This window comes from Molossus molossus, unplaced genomic scaffold (assembly GCF_014108415.1).
Source record: "Molossus molossus isolate mMolMol1 unplaced genomic scaffold, mMolMol1.p scaffold_m16_p_24, whole genome shotgun sequence".
Taxonomy (NCBI): Eukaryota; Metazoa; Chordata; class Mammalia; order Chiroptera; family Molossidae; genus Molossus; species Molossus molossus.
Genome location: NW_023425360.1, coordinates 6,295,033 through 6,318,176, shown reverse-complemented (window position 1 = coordinate 6,318,176; position 23,144 = coordinate 6,295,033). Strand labels below are relative to the sequence as shown.

Here is a 23,144-nt window from a genome sequence, read left to right as displayed (position 1 = left end):
AAATGTAAACCTGGATCACCGATAGTTTCAAAGGTCTTTCTGGTTGTTTGTGAGCTGGTTTTGATGAAAGAGCAAAATGATGTTGATGGAACTTACTAGACAAAGAGCAACATTATTGCTGGCCAACATGAGGTTGACAGAAGACTTCAGGAAAGTTACTGTATCACTGTGACATAGCACCAGCCTGAATAACAAGTAGTGTCGCTGATTCTACCAACTCTCAGGCTTGACTTATGATCTATGAGCAGAAGGTTCAGGGACAAAAGAGCTGGAAAATCTTTTTTGAAGACCTAAAGAATATTTCTCTTTTTCTCTATGCTGTAGAGAACAGTAGGTTTAAGAACCATTGGTTTATGGAGATAATGAATGGATGACATTTTCCATGACTCACTCCAGACAACTTTTCAATTTAAATTTAGGTTGGAAAAAGTTGTCTAATTTATGTTAGTGTGTTTCATCCTAGATGGCCATTGGTTCTTGTGGTAATTAGATAGTGTATGCATTGCTTCTAGGTTAAAACAAATTCTACCTTCTTTGGCTCTGTTAGGCGTTAGTCTGCATTGGACTACAACGATTCAGAATTAATCCTGCAACTGACATATGATTTATTTGTTAGGAAGCAAAAATAATGCACCGTAATGTAGAAGAATGTACTTCTTTAAAAAAGAAACACATTTTTTTTTCTTTATTGATTTGAGAGAGAGGAAGGGAGAGGGAGAGAGGTAGAAACACCAATGAGAGAGAACATCAATTGGCTGCCTCCTGCACGCCCCCCACTGGGGATCGGGCCCACAACCTGGGCATGTGCCCTGACCGGGAATCGAACTGGTGGCCTCTTGGAGCGTGGGCCGACGCCCAACCACTGAGCCACACCCACCGGGTGAGAATGCACTTCTTTTAACCACAGGCCTCCCACACCCATTTTTGTTCCTGTGAAACATGAGTTCCCCCTCACTTCATACTCTCCCATGACGAAGCACAGCTAGGACCCCGCGGACCGTGGGGTTGTTCTTGCTATTAGTGTAGTGGGCGCTGCACTTCCCCTGAAGGGTGGCACCGTAGGTCCCTCTTGGAAACTTCCGTGGCCCACGGATACTAGAGCATCCTGTCGAGAATCATTAGCTGGGGTCTGGTACCGATCAGGAAAATCTTAATGTAGGTTTGAGACTCACAGAACTAAGTTCTCAGCCACACGTCTGCGTGGTGATTAGATAGTTTAATAGTGGCCGGGGCAGTGGTTTTCAGAATGTTTTTTGTGGAGCTGGTGTTTTGGAAGTTCCACAGATTTTTGAGTTTATGTGTATTTTAACCTGGTTTTAAACCTGCATAAAAAATACACATGTTCAAGAGTATAACTGAATTTTAACATCAGTGTATTAACTAGCTATCAGCCTACCTGTTTATATTTTCCTTTCCATCTCTAATTGAAGAATATAATGTGATTGCAAGACAAGCTTTTTTTTTTTTAATTCTCACCTGAGGATATTTTTCTGTTTATCTTCAGATAGAGTGGGAGGGAAGTGGGGGGGGGGAGAGAAACATCGATGTGAGAGAGACACAGCGACTGGTTGCTTCTCACACAACCCCGACCAGGGCCAGGGATGAACCACAACCAAGGTGCGTGCCCTTGACCAGAATTGAACCCATGACTCATTGGTCCTCAGGCCAACGCTCTAACCGCTGAGCCACACTGGCTGGCCAGGGCAGCAAGCCATTTAAAAAAATATACTGATAATATATGTACCTCCTTATCTCTGTGAATGCAGATGTTGTCTATATGATGTACGCCAAACTAAATACTGAAATAAATCGGAGGCCGAGATAGATAGTGAATTGTAAGTATCAGATGTACCTCTGACTTCTCATTTTTGGATCCATCCAAACAGCTTCCTTGTTCTCATTTACTGATTTTACAAGCAAATGTGAAAATTGTGCCCTGGCCCATTTGGCTCAGCGGTTAGAGCGCCCGCCTGCGGTCCGGAGAGACCCGGGTTCGGTTCCCGCTAAGGGCACGTACCTCGGTTGCAGTTTGTCCCCTGGCCCTGACGGTCGTGCGGGTGGCAGCCACTTGATGTGTCCCTTTCACATTGATGTTTCCCTCTCTCTCTCTTCTTCTCTCTCCCTCCCACTCTGTCTGTACAAAAAATGGAAAAATGTCCTCGGGTGAGGATAAAAAAAAAAAAAATGTGAGAATTGTTACTCAGCTCTAACTAAGTATTTTACCTCCTTGATGGCACACTATAAAACACCATTTCATTTAAGACTTAAAAAGAAAACCAGTGAAATAGCAGATTGGCTAATAGGAGGTTGGGGCCTTTGGGGTATGGCTTGTACATTTTAACATTAAGTCAGCAAGGAGTCTGTTTCTTCTGCAAGCAAATTATTTCCTGATGACTAGAGTGTTTTCTGTTTGCGGAGTCAGTCTGGGGCAGAGACTCTCATGATGTTCTGTGCCAGGGTTCTCTCCTTTACAGTAACAGCTTGATTTACCTCAAATGTCCCAAGTTATCTTAGTTCTACTGCTCAGCAAAAACAAGGAGAAAGAGTCAGTGTTCTGAAGTTTAAACCGAAAGCATCAGACAGCAAAAAGAAACAGTTTGTTAGGGCCTGATAGTTACCCAGTGTTCAAAATACACTTTAAATTTACAGTCCTCCCTCCCCCACCTCAAACTTGGACACTCCTTGCTCAGCTGTAGCCTGGTGCGCAGCTCAGAGGTAGTGTTGAAGTAGGCTCACGCTCCGTGGTGACATTCAAGTTTGTATGTGACCGTGTGCACAGCCTGCCACTCACAGAAAGATGAGGGGACAAGCAAGGCTTGAGAAGAAAGAAACAGTGTGTAGTCATGTTCCCAAAGAAGCAAAAGTAATGAAATAATTGGCTGATTCCCTCCAGCTCCCTGCAGAGCAGAGCCTGCAGTGAGTATTTGTGTGCACAGAGCACCATCTGCTATCTTGGCCGGAAGTGGAAAATATGACTAATTTGGGGACTCAGCCTTTTTTTTCCCCTTCCCTCCATCCCCTCTTTTGTTCAAGATCTTCCCAGGAGTGTCCAGAGATGGAGCGTCCCCTCCCGTTAATTCATTTGCCTCCCTTGCGCCCTTAGCTTCCCCTTCGGTAACATCAGTCTGTTTTCTGGCCCCTGAGCCTCAGACCTCCCTGCAGCTGCTGCTCGGTCAGCGTGGACTCGTGGTTTAGAAAGACCAGTGACATGGTGCATCGTGACGCTGCTGTGACGGCCAGTATTGACTTGCACCTTCTCCCAGATGTCTTTAGTAATTTTTGGATACCCTCCTGCATGCAAATACTAAGAGATTCAATAGGATAGAATGTTTTAACACAGATCCATATCTCCTAACTCCACGGAAATCAAAAGCCGAGTCCCTTAAGTGGACCACAGACACCAGGAATAGCAAGGAGCAGAGCCTTTGCACCTTCTTGGTCCTTTGCAGCCTACTTCGGGGCGGGGGGGGTCAGCGAAAGCAAGGACTGGAGCCCCTCATCAGGTTTTGTTTCTTAGTAGCCAAAACTCAACTCCCGATTGAGGATCCAGGCCCCTTGGATGGGGCCAGGAGAGGAGTCTCCCCGCTTCTTCCTTCTTCAGTTACGTAAAGTTCCCCGGGAGCAGGCAGCTGTTCCTCCAGCTGCCACGCGAGTGCTGTGCTCGGGGGTGTGCTTGGCCCGGTCCTGCACGGAAATCTGTTGGGTCTGGCGTTTGGGATCTGGCCCGTGGGTCTGTTTTGTTTGCTTTGAACCCATGTAAAGTGATACTGAGATTATTGTTGATTCATTTTCTGTTGTGTTAGCAGCTTCTGAGCAGTTTTGTGGTAGGCTGTTGCTCTTGATTAAAAAAATAAGCCAGCAGACCAGCTGCAATCTAAGTAGGAAACCTAAGAGTTTAGAATGTGTGTGTAAATGGTTGGGTTTTGCTTTCGGTTGCATCTGGAAAGACAGCTGTCCAGATAGACATTATCTGACATTTTGAGTATATTTCTTATATGAAATGGTAAAATATATACAATTGATTAAAGAAGAGAAGTTTGTTTAGGGAAAAGGAAGATTTGAAAGAAGAGCCTCATAAAGTCCAGTATTTTCTTTTAAATCCTCACCCAAGATATTCTTCCATTTATCTTAGACAGAGTGGGGGGCGGGGGAGGGAAAGAAACAACTATATGAGAGGGACACATCAGTCGGTCGCCTCCCACATGACCACATCCAGGACTGGAGATGAACCGCAACCGAAGTACATGCCCTTGACCAGAATCGAACCTGTGACTCTGGTCTGCGGGCCAGTGCTGCAACCGCAGAGCCAGACAGGCCAGGGCTAAAGTAAATTTTTTGTGTGCGTGTGGTACGTGCCCCTAGCGGGAACCGAACCTGGGACTCTGGTCCTGAGGCCGACGCTCAACCGCTGAGCCAAACTGGCCAGGGCTAAAGGAAATTCTTTTTTTTTTTTTAATCCTCCCCCGAGGACATTTTTCCATTTTTTGTTCAGATAGAGCGGGAGGGAGAGAGAGGAAGAGAGAGAGAGATAGAGAGAGAAACATCGATGTGAAGGGACACATCGAGTGGCTGCCACCCGCACAACCAACCAGAGCCGGGGACAAACTGCAACCGAGGTACATGTCCTTAGCGGGAACCGAACCCGGGTCTCTCTGGACCGCAGGCCGATGCTCTAACCACTGAGCCAAACCGGCCAGGGCTAAAGTAAATTCTTGAGCAGAGAGAGAGCACTTTCATTTTTTTTTTTCCTGATGAACTGAATTTTACTTACTTTCTCTTGTACATACCAATATAAGAATGCAGGTTGAAGTCCTAGCCATCTGAACTTGGTGATGATCCTTAGCCACAATAAGCCAGAAAAAAAGAGTATCTACCTAATTTCAAGTCTCCCTCTCACTCCAGCCTTTCGTTTGGTTTTTGGTGACCAGTGTTCTTAAGAAAACTAGTGCTGTATGAGCACTTCAGCTACGATGGGATTTGGCTCTTTTCTGTGCGGTTTTCCTGTTGTCCTGACGTCAGCACTGTGGTTATTACGCCAGCTACTGAGTACTTCTTACATGCCTTGTATCTCAGATCTGTTCTTCAGACCAGGCAACACACTCCCCAAAGATGTGTGTGTTTTTTTTAATTTTTTTTTTCTTTATTGATTTGAGAGAGGGGGAGAGAGAGATAGAAAGATCAATGAGAGAGAACATCGATTGGCCGCCTCCTGCATGCCCCCCACTGGGGATCGGGCCCACAACCTGGGCATGTGCCCTGACTGGGAATCGAACCGGTGACCTCTTGGTACATGGGTCGATGCTCAACCACTGAGCCACACCAGCCGGGCTTCCCCAAAGATGTTTAACAAGAGGTTGCAGAAAGAATTTTGGAGCATCTATTTCTAGATGGCTCATATCGAAGTGGTTTTCGTTGTTTGTATTTCGTTTGCTTGGTGAGGTTTGAAATGATAGGAAGAAGTTTCTTTCTGGTCCTAAGTAACTCCTTAACCTGTAACCTTAAGAAGGATCAGTTTCCACCAGATCGATTTTGCTCCTCAGATCTGTGGCTAGGGAGCAGAACAATCAGAACTTTTTAGCTTATGTCCTAATGGTCAGTGACTGAGCATCAGGAATTCCCTTCCTTCAGAGCTCGGGAGTGTATAGAACTCAAGAAGGCGAATCCTTCCTTCAGTGGACAGCCCTTGAATATCATGGCATTCTGTAACTTCAGTGCAGTTTGGCCTGGCCACTCCTTAACCATGCTTTTCTTAAGATACTCTCACTAATGGGCTGTTTTCTTTCTCTGCGGTAAGAGAAAGAGTGTACAGTCTACAGCAGTTCACCAAAGATTTAAGTTGGTTGATGGCAGAGGTTAGAGTGAGAGAAAAAAAAAGCAGCAACAGATAGATGATAGTTCGAGTCCTTTCGGTTTTTCTTTCTTTTCTTTTGTTTGATGCCACCTGGTAGCAACAGAAGAGGTTGAAGTCTGGGTTTGCTGTTTAGGTTGAGAGTCTAATTAGGGGTCGGCTCTGTTCCCATCATCCTCTGTGCCGAGACCTCTTTGCAGAACTTAGAAAAATGAAGCTGTATTGCTTACTGGTATTAGGGAGTTGTTTTTTTTTAAAAAATAAGAGGCCAAATAATTCTTTACCTTCCCTAACCACATGGGACAGTCAGTGGCAGAACACTTGAAAATGTATTAGATCTGTCTCTGATTCTTATGTTCTTGGTAAATGTCTATTTTCCAAAACAAGAGACTAAGGTTTTAGCCTCATGACTTTGGCTGATGTCACTGGGGCCAAAGTCTCTAAATCACCCACGCACACCACTAAAACTGTCCCTGTGAACCGAGCCCCGGGCAGCTTGGAAACAAGTTGAGTGGTTTTCAAGTGGGCACTTGAGTATGTTAAGCAGATGTCCATGCAAAGTATTTATCACCAAGATCTGTGACCATGTTACAGAGCCTATTAAAACTTCATCTGGATTGTGGGTTTAGGGCCATGTCTCCCAAAAGTGAATTCGTGTGAAAAGTTGTTTACTAGAAGCACATTTGAAACATGAGTTCTGTCTTCATGAGTCATCGTTTGGAGTTGTCTTTCAAAGCTCAGACACTAGCCTGGGAACTGGAGTATTGTTGAAGTCTGTTTAAAAGTAATGGCACCAACTCCCTCAGAAACTGCTGTCCCTGAATTCTCTGTAGGATGGTGGCACTCGCTGGGGGGGAGGAAGCAGACGCAGCTCGACTACCAGTTATGCTCACAGTGTGCTCGTTGGTCAGTCGTGTAGACCAGAATCAGTGGCAAGTTCTCCAGCAAACCCACCACTGCCTGTGGGGCCCACAGATGCCGAAAATATCATCGATGTTCATTAAAACGCAAGAGAAAAATGTACTTTTGTGGCTGGCAAAAAGGACAACCTTACAGAAGGTTGTTTGAATGTATCACAAATGTGACGGGTATTCTTTAAAGAATAAGGAAGTGTTGAGAAGGAAATCCATGTAGCTCCCTACCGTCTATTTCTGGAGGAGAGAGCAGAGGAAGCAAGCATGGAGGTTTGACTGAGACGAAACCCTTCTTCCTCTTGTTGATTTCCTGAGTGCCCCTTTCCCCGGGAGGGTCTCTCCTCCTGCCCCTGTAGGTAAAGGAACCTGGGTGTCTCTTTTGGCGGATTAGCATTAGAAAAATGACCAGACTGCATTTCACCTGGGCTGGAACTAGAGGAATTTAGCGAGATGGGAGGTACTGATGTGCCTGGGAGTAAAAGACCTGGAATAAAACCTCACCCCACCCTGCCCCGCCTCAGGTCTTCCAGACTCCTTGCAAGTCTGGACCATCCTGCTGATAACAGACTCGCTCCTGCCAGCTTCAGCCAAGGCCCCCCCGCTGGAGCTGCTCCGATTCACGTGTCTCCCCGAACCGTCCTCAGCGTGGGCCTGCCCTAGTGATCATTCAGAAGTTGAAAACTGCTGCATGAACCTTAGGGAACAGTCGAGTGGTATTTGCTTTGAGAAAGTATCCCTTTCTTCCAGGGATGTAGCAGAGTCTTATAGAACCACAGGCAGAGGGAAACTGAAGGCTGTAGAGAGGGGGCTAGCATGGGGTCATACGAATGAACGAGCAGAGCCAGGACCTAAATCAAACTGAGTTTGATAACTGTTCTTGTACTTCTTTTAAAAGTTGTTAAGACCCAGCCGGTGTGGCTCAGTGGTTGAGCGTTGACCCCTGCACCAAGAGGTCGCCGGTTCGATTCCCGGTCAGGGCACATGCCCAGGTTGTGGGCCCGATCCCCAGTGGGGGGCATGCAGGAGGCAGCCCATCGATGTTCTCTCTCATCGGTGTTTATATCTCTCTCTCCCTCTTCCTTCCTCTCTGTAAAATCAATAAAGAAAAAAAATGTTTAATTGTTAATATTTCACAGACTGTAACTAAGGTTGTATCATAACAGTTGGCTATTGGGTAGCACAGACATCAGTCTGAGATAGACGTTTGGATCAGTGCCCTGAACCAGCACCGACTAGCGAGTCCCTGAAGATGCGCAGGTGGACGAGGGGTCCCTGTTCTGCAGGAACCCCCATAGCGGAGAGAAATGCGCCCTAACCATCATAGTGTGAGTGGTCACATCAGGGCTCTGCGGACCAAGTAGGCATTTGAGCAGCAACTGTTGCGGAAGGAATGGTGCAGGCCCTTGGGGTCTAGGATTCTTCAGTCTCCATCCTAGCGCCCTCCGCTCCCCATCATCCCTCCACTCGCCCCGCCCATCCTGTGTATGAGCCAAGAGAGCATCTCGGCCCGTAGCTGGGGAGGTGACCTCGGCAGGAACTGGGTACTGTCTGAATCCGGGTGAAGCGTTGCTTAATGTGTGTGGTTGATCTTCTCAGGGAGCTGTTCCCTGGAGAGGCAGCTGTCATCGGCTGTCCCCACAGACTGCCTCACCTCTGGCCCTGTTAGGCAAGAAGAGCATGACGGGAGTTCAGATAAAATCGTGTCCTTGGCAAATTGTGGTCTCTGCTTCATCTCTCAGGAAGTCTCCCACATGTCCCTTAGTCAGGGCTCCCAGAGGTGCCTCGGGTGTTTCTCATGACCTTTCTTCTGCAGCTCTTGACTCGGGGCGGGTCCCAGGTGAAAGGATGTGAACAGATTTTTCAGATTCACACTCTGCCTTTGACACGGTCTCCCACACTTCACAACCCGTCAGGAAGCTTTATCTGTGTCTTGGCTTGTGACTCAGGCTTTTACATATTGATGGCAGACACTTTTAGTTTTCGTTTTAGTTTTAGCAGCCGTCCAGCTCCCTGCCCGAGAAGTCCCAGACTTCTAGCTTCGTCATCAGATAGCACATCTGCTCTTGTTCCCTCCTCCTCCGAGTGACATCAGACGCCTGCTTCCCAGAAGGGCCGCAATCTGTGCTTCTGTCCCGGTCTCATTCCAACTCGGGAGCCGCTTCGCTTCGAAACCCGCGGCCCGCGGGGGCCCCAAGGCAGGACCTGGGCTCTGTTTGCCTCGTTGATGTCACCTTGGGCTCTGTTGATTTTTATTTTCCCTGCTTTCTTTTCAGATTGTACTGCTTTTGTCCACAAAGGCTGTAGAGAAAGTCTGGCCTCCTGTGCAAAGGTCAAAATGAAGGTAAGACATTTCTGCCTTAAACCCATAAAACCTGGAGAGCGAGGAGTGTTGAGATTGTGGGTTTTGTTTCTTTTAATCATTAGGTACCAACTTTGAGACCAAAAAAAGTCATTTCTTTTTTTTTTTCCTCTTAAGTAATTGATTCTCTTTCTAATGAACACACTTGGGCATTTGTGGCCTTGGGAGAAGAAAACATTTTCAGAACTTCTCCACGTTAGATCTACGTGTCTCTGAGGTTCTCTCTGTACTGTTGAGGTCTTAGCCGTGTCTGCGGACTGTGCTGTTCCACAGGCCGGGGTCATCACTCGGGACCGTGGGGGCCGCAGGGGCCAGTCAGGGGCTCTGACCTGCGGGTGCACTGGGCGGTGTTAGCGCGAGATGCTTGTGTGGCAGCCCTTCCTCACGGGGTACACAGAGATGGCTCTGATCAGATGACACAAGGTTGGGGAGCGCCGGCCCCTGGCGGTACCTGCTCCGGGCATGCGCGCTGTGTAGCAGTGTGTAATAATGATCACTGCTTCTCAGGTCGCCCTGAAGAGACAAGTATGGATTTGGGGGACATACCTTTGAGTCACCCCCCTCCAGTTTTTTGTTCTTGTCTGAAGAGTACTCTCCAGCTCCAGCTACACAAAAGCTGGGTGTGCTGTCTGATTCAGCGATAACCAGACATGGTATCTAGCACAGGGCCCCAGCTACAATGTCCATCAGAATCACCTCGGGGGCTTGTTGCAAATCAGCTTCCTAGGAGAGTCAGACTCGGGGTCGCGGCCCAGGAATCTGCATTTTAGCGAGTCCCTAGGTGATGCCGATACTGGGCTCCTCGGACCACACTCCAGAAGGCGCGGACCGGGGTGAAGGGGGCGGATTTCTGTACTTTGGATCTTTTTTAGCTCACAGGCATCCATTTTCTTTGGCTCATAAAGTTTATTTTTATCTGAGTTAATGCAGTTGTTTAAAAATCATATTTTATAATAATTTGAATAATTAGAAATTTCTCCTTAAAAAGCGGACGATCTCACAACCCTGGTATCCCCCTTACCCAGCATTCCCAGTCCTCACCTCGCTCCTTTTTTTTTTTTAATCCTCACCCGAGGACATTTTTTGTTCAGATAGAGCGGGAGGGAGAGAGAGAGAGAGAGAAACATTGACGTGAAAGGGACACATCGAGTGGCTGCCACCCGCACAACCAACCAGGGCCAGGGACAAACTGCAACCGAGGTACATGCCCTTAGCGGGAACCGAACCCGGGTCTCTCTGTACCACAGGCCGACGCTCTAACCGCTGAGCCAAACCGGCCAGGGCTCACCTCGCTCCTTTTTTCTGCGGTACTCATCACCTTCTCAGAGTCTGTATTTATTTATCGCATCTATTTTTTTCTCTGGACCTCAGGCCGACGCTCTAACCGCTGAGCCAAACCGGCCAGGGCTCGCGTCTATTTTTTTTTAATGGGCTGTCCCTCCCCACCAGAATGTAAGCACAAACCTGCCAGGCAGTTGGAAGTCAGGAATATTTGCTACGTCGATAGATCCTGAGCACCCAGCGTGGTACCTGGCTTACCTGTCCTCGCACGTCAGACGGATGGCGAGTGGTCACCCACTAGAGCCTGGTGGCTGCGGCCCCCCGTAGGCAGATTACCACCCCTCCTCCCCCCATAGCTTGTCTGTGTCATTCGCTATCTGCCTGACCCCACAGGGTTTGAGTTTGTGATCTCTGAAAAGACTTATCACTATTTTTGAAAGTAGGAGTGTCTCTAGAAAGATAACGAGATATAGTACCTCCCATATGAGAGAGTATAACTTAAAAGAGGGAGTTCCACTGTGAATTGGAAGTGATGTGTTTTCACTACTGAGCGATGAGACTCATGGCTTGTCTGGAACTTCTGACACAAAGTGTCTGTTACATGCTGCAACAAAAGTCTTAACTGAAAGTAACGCTTGAGCTCAGAGCTATTTAGCACTTCATACTCATGGCTTCAGTCTGGAACTTCTGACACAAAGTGTCTGTTACATGCTACAACAAAAGTCTTAACTGAAAGTAAGCTTGAGCTCAGAGCTGTTTAGCACTTCATACATGCTAGTCCCTGGAGAAGCAGAAATGCAAATGCACAAAGTGTTCAGGGACCAGCATGCTTGTGGGGATGGGGGACACGCAGGCGGCGACCGTAAATGAGGAAACACCATGCAAAGGGGTGCCAGTCACTGCCTTGGTTGGGAAGAAAGAACATGGTTGGCTCTCCTGGAAGTAATACTCGGGCGGCCATGAGATAGAAGAATGTCATGCCTGTGAAGGCAAAGTCATTCCAAAGAGTGGCACTTGTGGGATCCGAGTGTGACAGGTTCAAAGGATAGCCGGTGGGGGGTGCCCGGCTGAGACCTGGACTGCTGAGGACCACTGGCAAGGGACAGAGCAGGGAGGCAGGAGCAGCTGGTGTCCTGCTCTAGGCTTCTTGAAACTTGACCCGATAAATCGGAGGTGCGGTCTTCATGTGTGTTCTCTCTCCCTCAGCAGCCCAAAGCCAGCCTCCAGGCACACGACACGTCATCGTTGCCCACGGTCATCATGAGAAACAAGCGTGAGTAGCTCAGCCCGCCTCTCATGATTCTCTTTGACTCTGGTTCAAGACGTAAACGTACTTATGTCCTGCTCATTTGTTGCTAAGCAAGGTTGGAGTACCTACTTGGTGGTCAGGCTGCGGATTTATTGACCCAACAGCTAACATTCTGCCGTCAACGTTTCTGGGTCGTGTGTGTATCAGTGTACACCGCAGCACTGTGCCCAGGCCAGGGGGCTTGGCTGGAGGGTCATCCTGCACACCCGAAGGTTGCAGGCTTGATCCCCGGTCAGGGCACATGCCCAGGTGGTGGGCCCGATCCCTAGTGGGGGTCATGCAGGGGGCGGCCAGGCGATGGTCTCTCTCATCCATGTGTCTCTCTCTCTCTCCTTTCCTCTCTCTCTAAAAATCAATAAAGAAAAAATATTTAAAAAAAAACCACTAAGAACTTTAAAAAAATAAAACAAACATACATATCCTTGGGTGACGATTTAAAAACAAAGCAGCTCTGCGGTCCTGCATGTTTACGCACGCGACCCCGGCGCATCCTGAAGTTCCTCTCTCGCGAGTTGACAGTTAGACCTGTTTTCAGTGCCTCGCAGTCACATGGGTCACATGCAGTCTTGCTTATTCCACTTACTTATAAGCAATGATTATTTTTTCCTTTTTCAAAGACTTCAAGTGGCCCACATAATAGCGGAAATCATACTCTCCCATGCACAGACTATCTTCACCAGTCTGCGAGGCTCACTGTGATTTCACTTAATATAGTTCCCTTTTTTAATTAAAAAATTTTTACTTTTCAATTACAGTTGACATATACTATTATATTGCCCATGTTTGTTTGTTTGTTTATCCTCACCCGAGGACATTATTTCATTTGTTCAGATAGAGTGTGAGGAAGAGAGAGAGAGAGAGAGAAACATCGATGTGAAAGGGACACATCGAGTGGCTGCCACCCGCACGACCAACCAGGGCCGGGGACAAACTGCAACCGAGGTACATGCCCTTAGCGGGAACCGAACCCGGGTCTCTCTGGACCTCAGGGCGACACTCTAACTGCTGAGCCACACGGGCCGGGCACCTTCTGTACTATATCTAACGTATACCTTTCTAATCCATCATGTCTTTAGACATACGGATTTCTCTGAAAATTCCCATTCTGCCTCTTTCCCCTGCTCAGTGTAGTTTTGGGGTTGATGCGTGTTAAAATACGTATGCCGTTGTTTCAGACGGCCGCATGGTGTTCTTTCATAAACATACACCCTGTTTTAATTACCACTTCCTCCAAAGATGGGTATCTAACTTATTTCCATCTCCTGCTGTAAATAGTGCAGTCGTGAAGATCATTTAATTGGTTCTGTGGGAACCTGTGTGCAACTTGCCCTAAGGCAGGGTTTTTCAAGTGCAGTTCCTGGCCCTACCCGGACCTACTGAGTCAGAAACTACAGAGGTTGAGTCCCGTGATCTGGTTTTTTGTTTTGTTTGATTGTTTTTATTTTTAATATATTTTTATTGAATTTTTAGAGAGAGAGGAAGGGAGAGAGAAACATCGATGTGAGAGATTACATCAGTTGGCTGCTTCCTGCACACCGTATGGAAGATCGAGCCCGCAACCCAGGCGCGTGCCCTGCCCGGGAATCGAACCGAGACCTCTCAGCCCATGGGGCGATGCCCAGTCTGCTCAGCCACACTGGCCGGGCGTGACCTGTGTTTCATAGCCCCTCCCGGAGGTTCTGGTGCACACTCAGGCTTGAGAACTCCTGCTCTGCGCAGGCCTGTTCGTTCTGTTGCACTTGGCTCTGGTGCACCTCACGGATGCTGCAGTTTTAAAAATCGAAGGCAAGACCCTCCAACAAAAAGACGATGACCCGCTTCATCGCGATGCACACTTCATGGCCGTGGTTGGAACCAAACCCACGGTGTCTCCTCGGTTTGCCCGAACCGAATTTCTCTAAGTACTTCCACGTAGTTCCAGAAGGGCTGCGCCATCTGCAGTCCCACAGGAGAGTGAATTCCCTGTGGATATGTGGAGTCCCAGTTATTGTTTCAGCAGCGAGCACCCCGTTCCAGCACCGGTTACCAGTCCGATTTCTGTCGCTGCTTTTTCTGTGACATCACCCCTTGTTTTACGAACCTGTTTTCTTTTCTTTTAAGAAACCCCTGCCAGGTGCCAGATTCTCTATGTATATTACCTCTGACTTCCCCTGTCTTTTCCTTTCTGCTTTACGCACCGAGTCAGTATAGTGGTCCGAGTCCAGATGATGGAGTCCAGTTGTATGGGTTTGGGTCTCCACACCTCTGTTTAATAGCTGGGTGACCGTGGGCATTTACTAAGCACAATGTCAGCAAGTGCTCAGGTTCAGTGAGATCATCCCTGTAAAGTACGTCGCCTCCTGAGTATTAGCTTTTGCTGCTAACGCCATCATCACAGATAAGGGCCCGAGGCTCAGATGTGTGAAGTGACTTACCTGAGTGGAGTATGGGCTGGTTTCACACAGGGGAAGCTGTTATCTTCACCCCCTGTGGACATAAAGGTTCTCTGTAACCTTCAGAGCATGACATCACCCTGCTTCTCCTGCCTCTTCTGACGCCTTCTGTGCTTCCTACTTCCTCTTTTCCTTACCCCTTTTACCCTCCTGCTCGGTTTCTTCCTGCCTCGTTCATGCAGTGCTCACACAGGATCCCCTTTCCTTCTGACCTACCACATCCTTACTGTTCTCAAGAACCAGTGTTTCCTCCTCCGTCAGATCCGCTCTGCTCACCGACTTCGTGGTACACTGGGCTGGGCTGCGGGCTCACTCGAGAGGTGCTTGTTTCTTGTTGCTGTTAGTTGCCCTTCGTCTTTGTTGGGCTGGGGCCCCCATCCCATCCTTGGGGGCTTCCTGCAGCACGTCTGGCCGTGTCGTCGTGTAGCGTGTGCTGATGGTTTATTGTTTCACCTCCTAACTGGAATTCGAATGGGAAATTAGTGATTTCATGGATACTTATTCAGTTCAAAACATCCTGAAATACTGTGAAGTCGTAACTGCTGCTACAGTCTTTATTGCCTTCAGCTGCTGACTCTCCTAGGGATGGACCGATAAGACAGCCCATGCCTGGGGCAGGAGCTCACGTAGCAAGGACACATCATTTTCTCCCCAGATGCCAGGGTGACCACTTCAGCATAAAACAGGAGCTCCCTTTGCTCGTATTCCGGGGAAATTCAGTTTGAGAGTGAAGGAGCTACGTGACATTAAACCACTTTGCATTCTCCCCATCTGTAAATTCCCGGATGTGGTCAGAATCTTTGTTCTCAAACAGTGTGCACAGGAATCATCTGGGGGGCTTGTACAGTGTGTGGACCTCCCTGGTTCCACCCCCACAGGAGTAGAGGGCTGGGAATCTGCGAATCTAACAGCCCCTCGGCTGTTCCTGGCAGGTGCTCCCAGAAGACACCGGCTCAGTTATCTCTAAGGGTCCTTTCATCCTTAGTTTATTGTGAATTAGTGTAAATGTTTACAGACATAATATTATCTCACAACTCTTCATTCTCGTTGATTAATTTCCATCTCGCCCTACAGGTATCTTCTTCAAGTTGCTTTATTAAAAATAGAGCAAATATCAATTTGGATTATTACTTTTTCTTTTTAAAAAACATGGTAGTCTGTTGTGCATTTTATTTAACTACACCTTGATTTATTTCACCCCTTCATATATTATCTTAGCAATCTGTGTCAATTCATGGAGGGTGTCCTCATTTTTAAAAAAACTACATACTGTTTCATTGCATGGCTTACCGTAATTTATTAGTCGATCTCCTTTTAACACTCATTTGTGTCATTTCCGATCTTTTGCTGTTACCAACAGTGTTGCATTGAATAACTTGGAACAAGGGTCACTTCAGCTCTGACTGGTTTTGCTCAGCAGTTAGAGTGTTGGTCCAGAGACCAAAGAGTCTTGGGTTCAATTCCGGTCAAGGTCACACACCTCGGTTGCATTTCTGTCCCCGGCCCTGGTTGGGGTCATGCGGGAGGCAACCAGTCATTGTGTCCCTTTCGCATCGTTGTCTCTCTCTCTTTCTCCCTCTCCCTCCCTCTCCCTCCCTCCCACTCTCTGAAGATAAATTTGAAATGGGTGTGTCATTTCAAACACAAACAAATGTATCTCACGGAATAAACCTACCCTGAAATGGAATTACTGCATCCAAGTGTAGAGGCATTTCCAGTTTTAATAGATATTGCCAAATTATCCTCCAGAGCCGCCCCCCACCCCGCCTTTGACCCCCCGGGCGATCTGTTTGGAGCAGGCGGGGGTGGGTGATGCCTCACTCGGTGTGTGCTCTTCCTCGCAGCCTCGCAGCCCAAGGAGCGCCCTCGGTCTGCAGTCCTCCTGGCCGACGAGACCACTGCCGCCCCCCTGTTTCCCAATAGGCGGTCCCAGCAGAGCATGTCGCTGTCCAAAAGTGTCTCCATACAGAACATCGCCGGGTGAGTGGGGATTCAGAGACGGTGCGGTTGACATCTAGGTGATGGGAGCTGATAACCGTACTTGACAAAAAGATTCTTCTTTTGTTAAAAATGTGTAAGGTGATGGGTTGTGGGGCACAACAGAGGTTCAGATGAGAATGAGGATCACATTCTGATCACTGTCAACTGCCACATTTTATGACAAGGGTCCCCTTTAAACACCATTGTTGGGCCAGATGGTCCTACGCTTTTGTCCGCGATTGCTCCGCTTCCCAAGCCCCTGAGGCCTGAAAGGATGATTTTCTAAATCAAAATAAGTAGGAAGCCCGGCTGGTGCGGCTCAGTGGTTGAGCGTTGTCCCAGGCACCAAGAGGTTGCTGGTTCGATTCCCGGTCAGGGCACATGCTCCGTCCCCAGTGGGGGGCGTGCAGGAGGCGGCCCATGGATGCTTCTCTGTCAGTGATATTTCTAGCTCTCCCTCTCTCTCAAAGTTAATAAAAACATTTTCTTAAAAAATAAGTAGGAATAGGAAAAAAGAGGATTTCATTTTGAGTTTTTAGTTGCAGCCACTTAGATTTTAGATGTCACATTTTTCTATTGGTTGGATGAACCTGGTCTTTTTGTTTCTGTTTTAATTTGTTTTCCACCCTTGCCTCTTGACACTTAAGTCGGTTTCTCGGGAGTGAATAATGGGCCAGTTACTGCTTTTCGGTTCCCACCCACTCATTGGCTCTTGGTGATCCCCACAGAAGTTTCTGTGACCCCTGACTGTTGAGACTTCAGCTCCCACATGATTAGCACAGGGCTGATTGTGATGTTCCTGGCTGTTTGGGTAAGATGCCTGACTTCCCATAAAATGTCGGACTCAAAACATGTCTGGCTTCTCTCTTACCCGAGACGGGAGGAGGATTCTTACCCGAGGATGTAAATCTCCTCGTGTCTGCATTTTCTAACTTCTGTGCTGGCTAATATTTCTTCCTCCTTAAAAAAAAAAAGTTCCGGGTATTTTTATTTTTTATCTTTATATTGTCATTATCCAAAGGCCTCCTTTTCAAAGTTGTTATCAAAATTTGTTTGCATTATGACTTTTTAAAGTTGGTCTTTAAATAAAATTTAAAGTCTTAAATGACTCTGGCTTGTTTTTGTGTCGTATCACAAACATTTACTGGGTACCTGCTGTGCTAGAGGGTGAGTTGGGGTCAAAAGACCAAAAGAATAACCAATGTCCCAATAAATTTAATAATATTTTTTAAAAATAAATTTTCTTTATTATAGAGGAAGGGAGAGGGAGAGAGAGATAGAAACATCAATGAGAGAGAACATCAATTGGCTGCCTCCTGCATGTCCCCCACTGGGGATCAGGCCCACAACCTGGGCATGTGCCCTGACCAGGAATCGAACCAGTGACCTCTTGGTGCACGGGTCGATGCCCAGCCACTGAGCCACACCGGCCAGGCTAATAACAGTTTAAAAAAAAAAAAAAGAAGACAGTTTATTATAAGTGCTCACTCAGTCTGTAGTTATTTAGGAAAGAGGAAGAAAAACATAGTGGTCAGACGGTGAGCTTCAAAGAGAAATTTCTTCTGTAAGGTGTATGCAGTTTGAGGGGAAAGTGTTCACCTTCCTGTCATTTAAAAGAATATCCAAGGCTCAAAAAGTTCAAGTCGGCAGTGATGTTAAATGCCTTTAACCTTCATTACTACTTCTCGTTGCTGGGCTCCCAAAATAAGCAGTTTGTCTGCGATCGTGGGTGTTACATTCGGCCGGCTGTCACTGGAGCGTAGTCCAGGTCCCCATGGGAGACGGAAACCAGGGCTCATCATGATGTATCTGACGTGCTTCTTTCTCTCTGTCCCCAGAGTTGGCAACGATGAGAACATATCCAACACCTGGAAATTCCTGTCTCATTCAACAGACTCGCTCAATAAAATCGTCAAGGTCAACGAGTCGACAGAATCACTCACTGACGAGGGTAAGAGGAAGTGACCGCCGGTACTTTATTTTCTATGGAGACCGTGCCATTTCGTGACCTAGAATACAAGCGTTGATGGACAAATAGGTGCCTGCCTCTCGAGTCTCTAAATTGCCTGCAAAGCATGAAATGCTTTCTAATAAATTGGTAATCAGACTTACCCAGTTGTTAGATAATTGTCCATTGAACGATGTCATTGCTTTTAATGTGTTCACTCTCTAGTACAAGTGCTGCTCTCCCCCTAGACTCTCAGGCTTGGTTCTCTCGGCACAGATGTAAGCCTACTCCCCTAAACAAGCCGAGGTACCAGATCCCTTCCCGTTCCTGCGTCACGTAGAAATCGTGTCTTAATCGCGTCTGATTTGTGTGATGCTCATCACGCTTAGCCAGAGCCGGAATGGAGCGTGTGACTCCCAAGCAGAACACGATTCCTTTCTCATCCCGGGATATGGTTCTATGAGTATCCCCAGGACCAGTGCAGAGTGTTTGTGTCTCAGGAAATGATCACACCATGGAAAGTCCGTCTTGGGCTTTTCGGAGGTCCCGGACCTAGGTTCTGATGCTGTTTTTTTGCTGTTTTGAGGAGTAGGCACAGACATGAATGAGGGGCAGCTCCTGGGAGACTTTGAGATGGAATCCAAGCAGCTGGAGGCAGAGTCCTGGAGTCGCATAGTCGACAGCAAGTTTCTGAAGCAGCAGAAGAAAGATGTGGTCAAGAGGCAGGAAGTGATCTACGGTGAGCTGCTCCCCTTGACATGCCTTGTCCAGCATGTGCTTCCCAGTACATCGGGCCGTGTACTGGGCCATGGAGGGTCGAGGTTCAGCTGTGTAGTAGCGCAAAGATTTTCTTTGAAAACTTTGAGGTATGGAGCCCGGTCTCACTTCTTTCTGATCTTTTTTTCTCTCTTTCTCTAATTATTCTCTAATCCTGGCCGGTTTTGCTCAGTGGTTAGAGCATCGGCCTGCAGATCAGGGAGTCCTGGGTTCAGTTCTAGCCAAGGGCACGTACCTTGGTTGTGGTTCGTTCCTGGCCCTGGTTGGGGTAGTACGGGTGGCAACCAATGGATGTGTCTCACTCACATCGATGTCTGTCTGTCTGTCTGTCTCTCTCTCTCTCTCTCTCCCCCTCTCCCCCCTCTCTCTCCCTCCCCTCCCCCTCTTTCTGAAGATAAATGCAAACAAAAAATTATTCTCTAATTTCATCGAAGATTTTATTTCATATGAGTGCTTATTTAGGCAACAGGCCTAACAAGACATCTCTTGGACAGTTCAATTCCTCTTCTACACTAGGGACTAGACACTATTTCCTATTTCTAGGAAATAGGAACCCAGAAAATTACGAAAGGTTTCAGTTCCAGTGAAGACCAGTTTGGGAACCACCAAAGAGGGATGGTATCCAGTAAGCCTGTGGTGGGAGGAGACGAGAACACTCTGGGGGAGAGACAGCTGTCGGCCCAGCTTTAGAGTTTACACTGGGCTCCGAGTAGCCCTGCGGTTAAATGGGGCTGTTCATGGCCGCGGACGGTGAGGCCAAGGGAGTCCTTGCAGCAGAGTGTCCCTGACCTTGAGCTTTGCCTTCCGGCAGAGCTGATGCAGACGGAGCTGCACCACATCCGCACGCTCAAGATCATGAGTGACGTGTACAGCCGGGGCATGATGACCGAGCTGCTGTTCGAGCAGCAGATGGTGGAGAAGCTGTTCCCCTGCCTGGACGAGCTCATCAGCATCCACAGCCAGTTCTTCCAGCGGATCCTGGAGCGGAAGAAGGAGTCCCTGGTGGACAAGAGCGAGAAGAACTTTCTCATCAGGAAGGTGGGAGACGTGCTCGTCAATCAGGTGAGCCGGGGAGGGGCGCGGGGGGTTCCGCAGCCGCGGTCACGTCTGGCTGGGGCATCCGTCACCTTCGCTCACTCGGGGAACCCAGGACTCCCTCTAACCGCTGAGCCCCAAGTTCCGTTTCTGTAAAGGAGGACATTTTCTCTTCTAACACTGTTTTTTTTTTTTTTATCCTCACCTGAGGACATTTTTCCATTTCTTGTTCAGAAAGAGAGAGAGAAACATCGACGTGAAAGGGACACATCAAGTGGTTGCCACCCGCACGACCAACCAGGGCCGGGAACAAACTGCAACTGAGGTACATGCCCTTAGCGGGAACCGAACCCGGGTCTCTCTGGACCGCAGGCCAATGCTCTAACCGCTGAGCAAAACCAGCCAGGGTTCTTCTAATACTATTTTTTAAAGTTAAAAGGAATGTATATGTAAAGTACCTAGCATGTGCAGTGGGTACGCAATAAAAGTTGGTTTTTCTTCCTCGAAGTCTATACCACGAGCAAAAGTATACCTTAAGAAATCAAAAAACGTTTGTAGGAAGTCTCAACTTCCCCCTCTGCCTCAAATCTAAAGGAACTCATGTGTCTGAAAACAACCTCGGCACAGAAAATGGCAGGAGGAAGTGTCTGTAAAGTAGTTTGTAAAGCGTATCTTACTGATATTTTCGTCAAGGTGTGGTGTGGTTTCAGTTGTACATCAAAAACAATTTGGCTAAAAAGTATGTTGAAACTTTTGCATGTGTACATCATAGACAAAAGTTTAATGTTTCTTCCTTTTTTTTTTTTTTTTAATCCTGAGAGAGAAGAAGGGAAAGGGAGAAAAACATCAGTTTGCTGTCCCACTTATTCATGCATTCATCGGTTAATTCTTGTACGTGCTCTGAACAGGGATCGAACCCACGACCTTGGCGTATAGGGATGACGCTCTAACCGACTGAGCTGCTAGGCCAGGGCCTAATGTTTCTTTCTTGTTTTTGTTTTTTTTTTATCCTTACCCGAGGATATTTTTCCATTTTTTGTACAGATAGAGTGGGAGGGAGAGAGAGAGAGAAATGTCGATGTGAAGGGACACGAGTGGCTGCCACCTGCATGACCAACCAGGGCCGGGGACAAACTGCAACCGAAGTATGTGCCCTTAGCGGGAACCGAACCTGGGTCTCTCCAGACCGCAGGCTGACGCTCTGACCGCTGAGCCAAACTGGCCAGGGCTCTTTCTTGTTTTTTTTGGTGAATTATCTCAGGATATTTTTCCATTGATTTTTAGATAGAGTGGAAGAGAAGGGAGGGAGGGAGGGAGGGAGGGAGGGAGGGAGGGAGGGAGGGAAGGAGGGAAGGGGAAGGGAACATCGATGTGATTGGTTGCCTCCCACACAACCCTGACTGGGGCTAGGAATCAAACCTGCAACTCAGCTACGTGCCCTTGAACAGGAATTGAACCCCACAACCCTTTGGTCCACAGGCTGATGCTCTAACTGCTGAGCCGAATTGGCCAGGTCCAGTGTTTCTTTTTAACACTTTTTTTTTTTTTTAATGTTGCCAGTATAATCTTAACAGGCAGAGGGGCCCGAGATCCCATCTGACGAGCTCATTTCCCCAGAAAATCTCTGCCTCGGTGTAGAAGCAGAGGCTTAATCTAATTGCTGGGACCTTTGCCTGGGAGGTGGACATTTTTTCCTTTCCTCGTATTCACGAGCCACTACCCCTCACCCCATTAAATTGTTGGTGCCTTCATTCACCCATTTTTTTCAAGTATTTACTGGACACCTGCTGAACGCCAGGTGGACCCACAAAGGTAAATACGCCTTGGACCATTGCCTGATGCAGTGCCTGTTACGAAATAACTGCAGATGCTAAGCGCAGGTGTCTGCAACCGGTGGGGCCTCTAAGTGGGAGGGGTTCACTCGACACCCCCTCCCCCAGCATTTCCCACGTCTCTACCCTCGGACCTGTGCAGGTCCCTCGTCTAACCTCCACGTGTGTGGTTGGTAGCGCCTGGCATCTGTGCACACCTTCTAGCAAGTTCTATGGTGGTAGGGTTCGTGTCAGCCCCGTGGGTGCCGGGGTGAGAATCACCCTGGAGGGCACTCGCTTTAGTATGGGAGCAGATCACGCAAAATCTCACCGCCTCGGCGTTTCTGTTGGTGGAGGGGGAAGGAAAAGCTGCCCAGAGGTTTTGGTAAGGATCGACCGTGTTGCCTCCAGGGAGTTTTAGTCCAGTGGGAATCGATGCTTAGCACGTGTCATCCGGGATACGTGTAGCCCGTCAGTCACCCCACACTGAGCCCGTCCCCAGACGAACCGTGAGACTGCTCACATCTGGGAATGGAGTAGGGACTGCTGGCCCTGAGCGACGGGAGCACACAGAGCCTCGTCATGACGGACGTGTCGGTGTCTTTCTTATCGGTGACATTTTTAAGACTGACTATCTCATGAAAAACTTCTAGCGAGTCTCCTTGTGTTATTACTATGGTTATGACAAGAACACATTTTGCACAGTACATAGATGTTTGTGTTCATTGTTTTAAACTATATGTATAGCCCGGCCGGTGTGGCTCAGTTGAGCGTCGACCCATGAACCAAGAGGTCGCCGGTTCGATTCCTGGTCAGGACACATGCCCAGGTTGTGGGCCTGATCCCCAGTGAGGGGCATGCAGGAGGCGGGCAATCGATGTTCTCTCTCATCAGTGTTTCTATCTTTCTCCCTCTCCCTTCCTCTCTAAAAATCAGTAAGGAAAAAAAACAAACAAACTGTATGTATAGCAGCTTTATCGAAACAATGCATTTGCCATATAACCACCCGTTAAGGGTGTACAGCTCAGTGGTTGTTAGTGTACCCACAGAATTGTGCAACCATCACTACCACCACCCTGGAACATTTTTGTGACCCCACCAGCGACCGCCACAGGCCTAGGCAACCACCAGTCCCCATTCTGTCTCTCTTAATGTGCCTGTTCTGGACATTTTATGGAAATGAAATAAAACAAGACGTGGTAGCAGGTGATTGGCTGTTTTCGTAGTGTTAGGGTAACGTTTTCCAGGCCCGCCAGTGTTGTAGCATGTCTGAAATCGGGATTTCTTTTCCTTTTCTGCCTGAGTCGTGTTCCATCGTACGTATACCCACCACGTTTTATTTGTCCAGGCATCCTTGGTAGACATTGGGTCATTCCCGCTGTGGGACTCTGACTAGTGAACAATGAGCACGTGTATGAGAGTTCTTGTGCGGACTCGTGGTTTTCTGTCC

At 47.9% G+C, this 23,144-nt stretch overlaps 1 protein-coding gene across 10 annotated transcripts in view; it reads left to right on the top strand.

Moving 5' to 3' along the window:
- AKAP13 (A-kinase anchoring protein 13) overlaps nucleotides 1-23,144 on the top strand; it is a 258,664-nt gene that overhangs the window by 217,847 nt on the left and 17,673 nt on the right. For 8 of the 10 annotated variants that reach the window (XM_036278132.1, XM_036278131.1, XM_036278135.1 and 5 more), the window contains 6 exons: nucleotides 9,036-9,103; nucleotides 11,609-11,675; nucleotides 15,988-16,123; nucleotides 17,962-18,074; nucleotides 18,658-18,810; nucleotides 19,660-19,910. In XM_036278132.1, coding sequence (XP_036134025.1) covers nucleotides 9,036-9,103; nucleotides 11,609-11,675; nucleotides 15,988-16,123; nucleotides 17,962-18,074; nucleotides 18,658-18,810; nucleotides 19,660-19,910 — 788 coding nt within the window. The remainder of the gene's footprint in view (nucleotides 1-9,035; nucleotides 9,104-11,608; nucleotides 11,676-15,987; nucleotides 16,124-17,961; nucleotides 18,075-18,657; nucleotides 18,811-19,659; nucleotides 19,911-23,144) is intronic. The other 2 variants (XM_036278128.1, XM_036278127.1) reach the window with 2 other exon arrangements.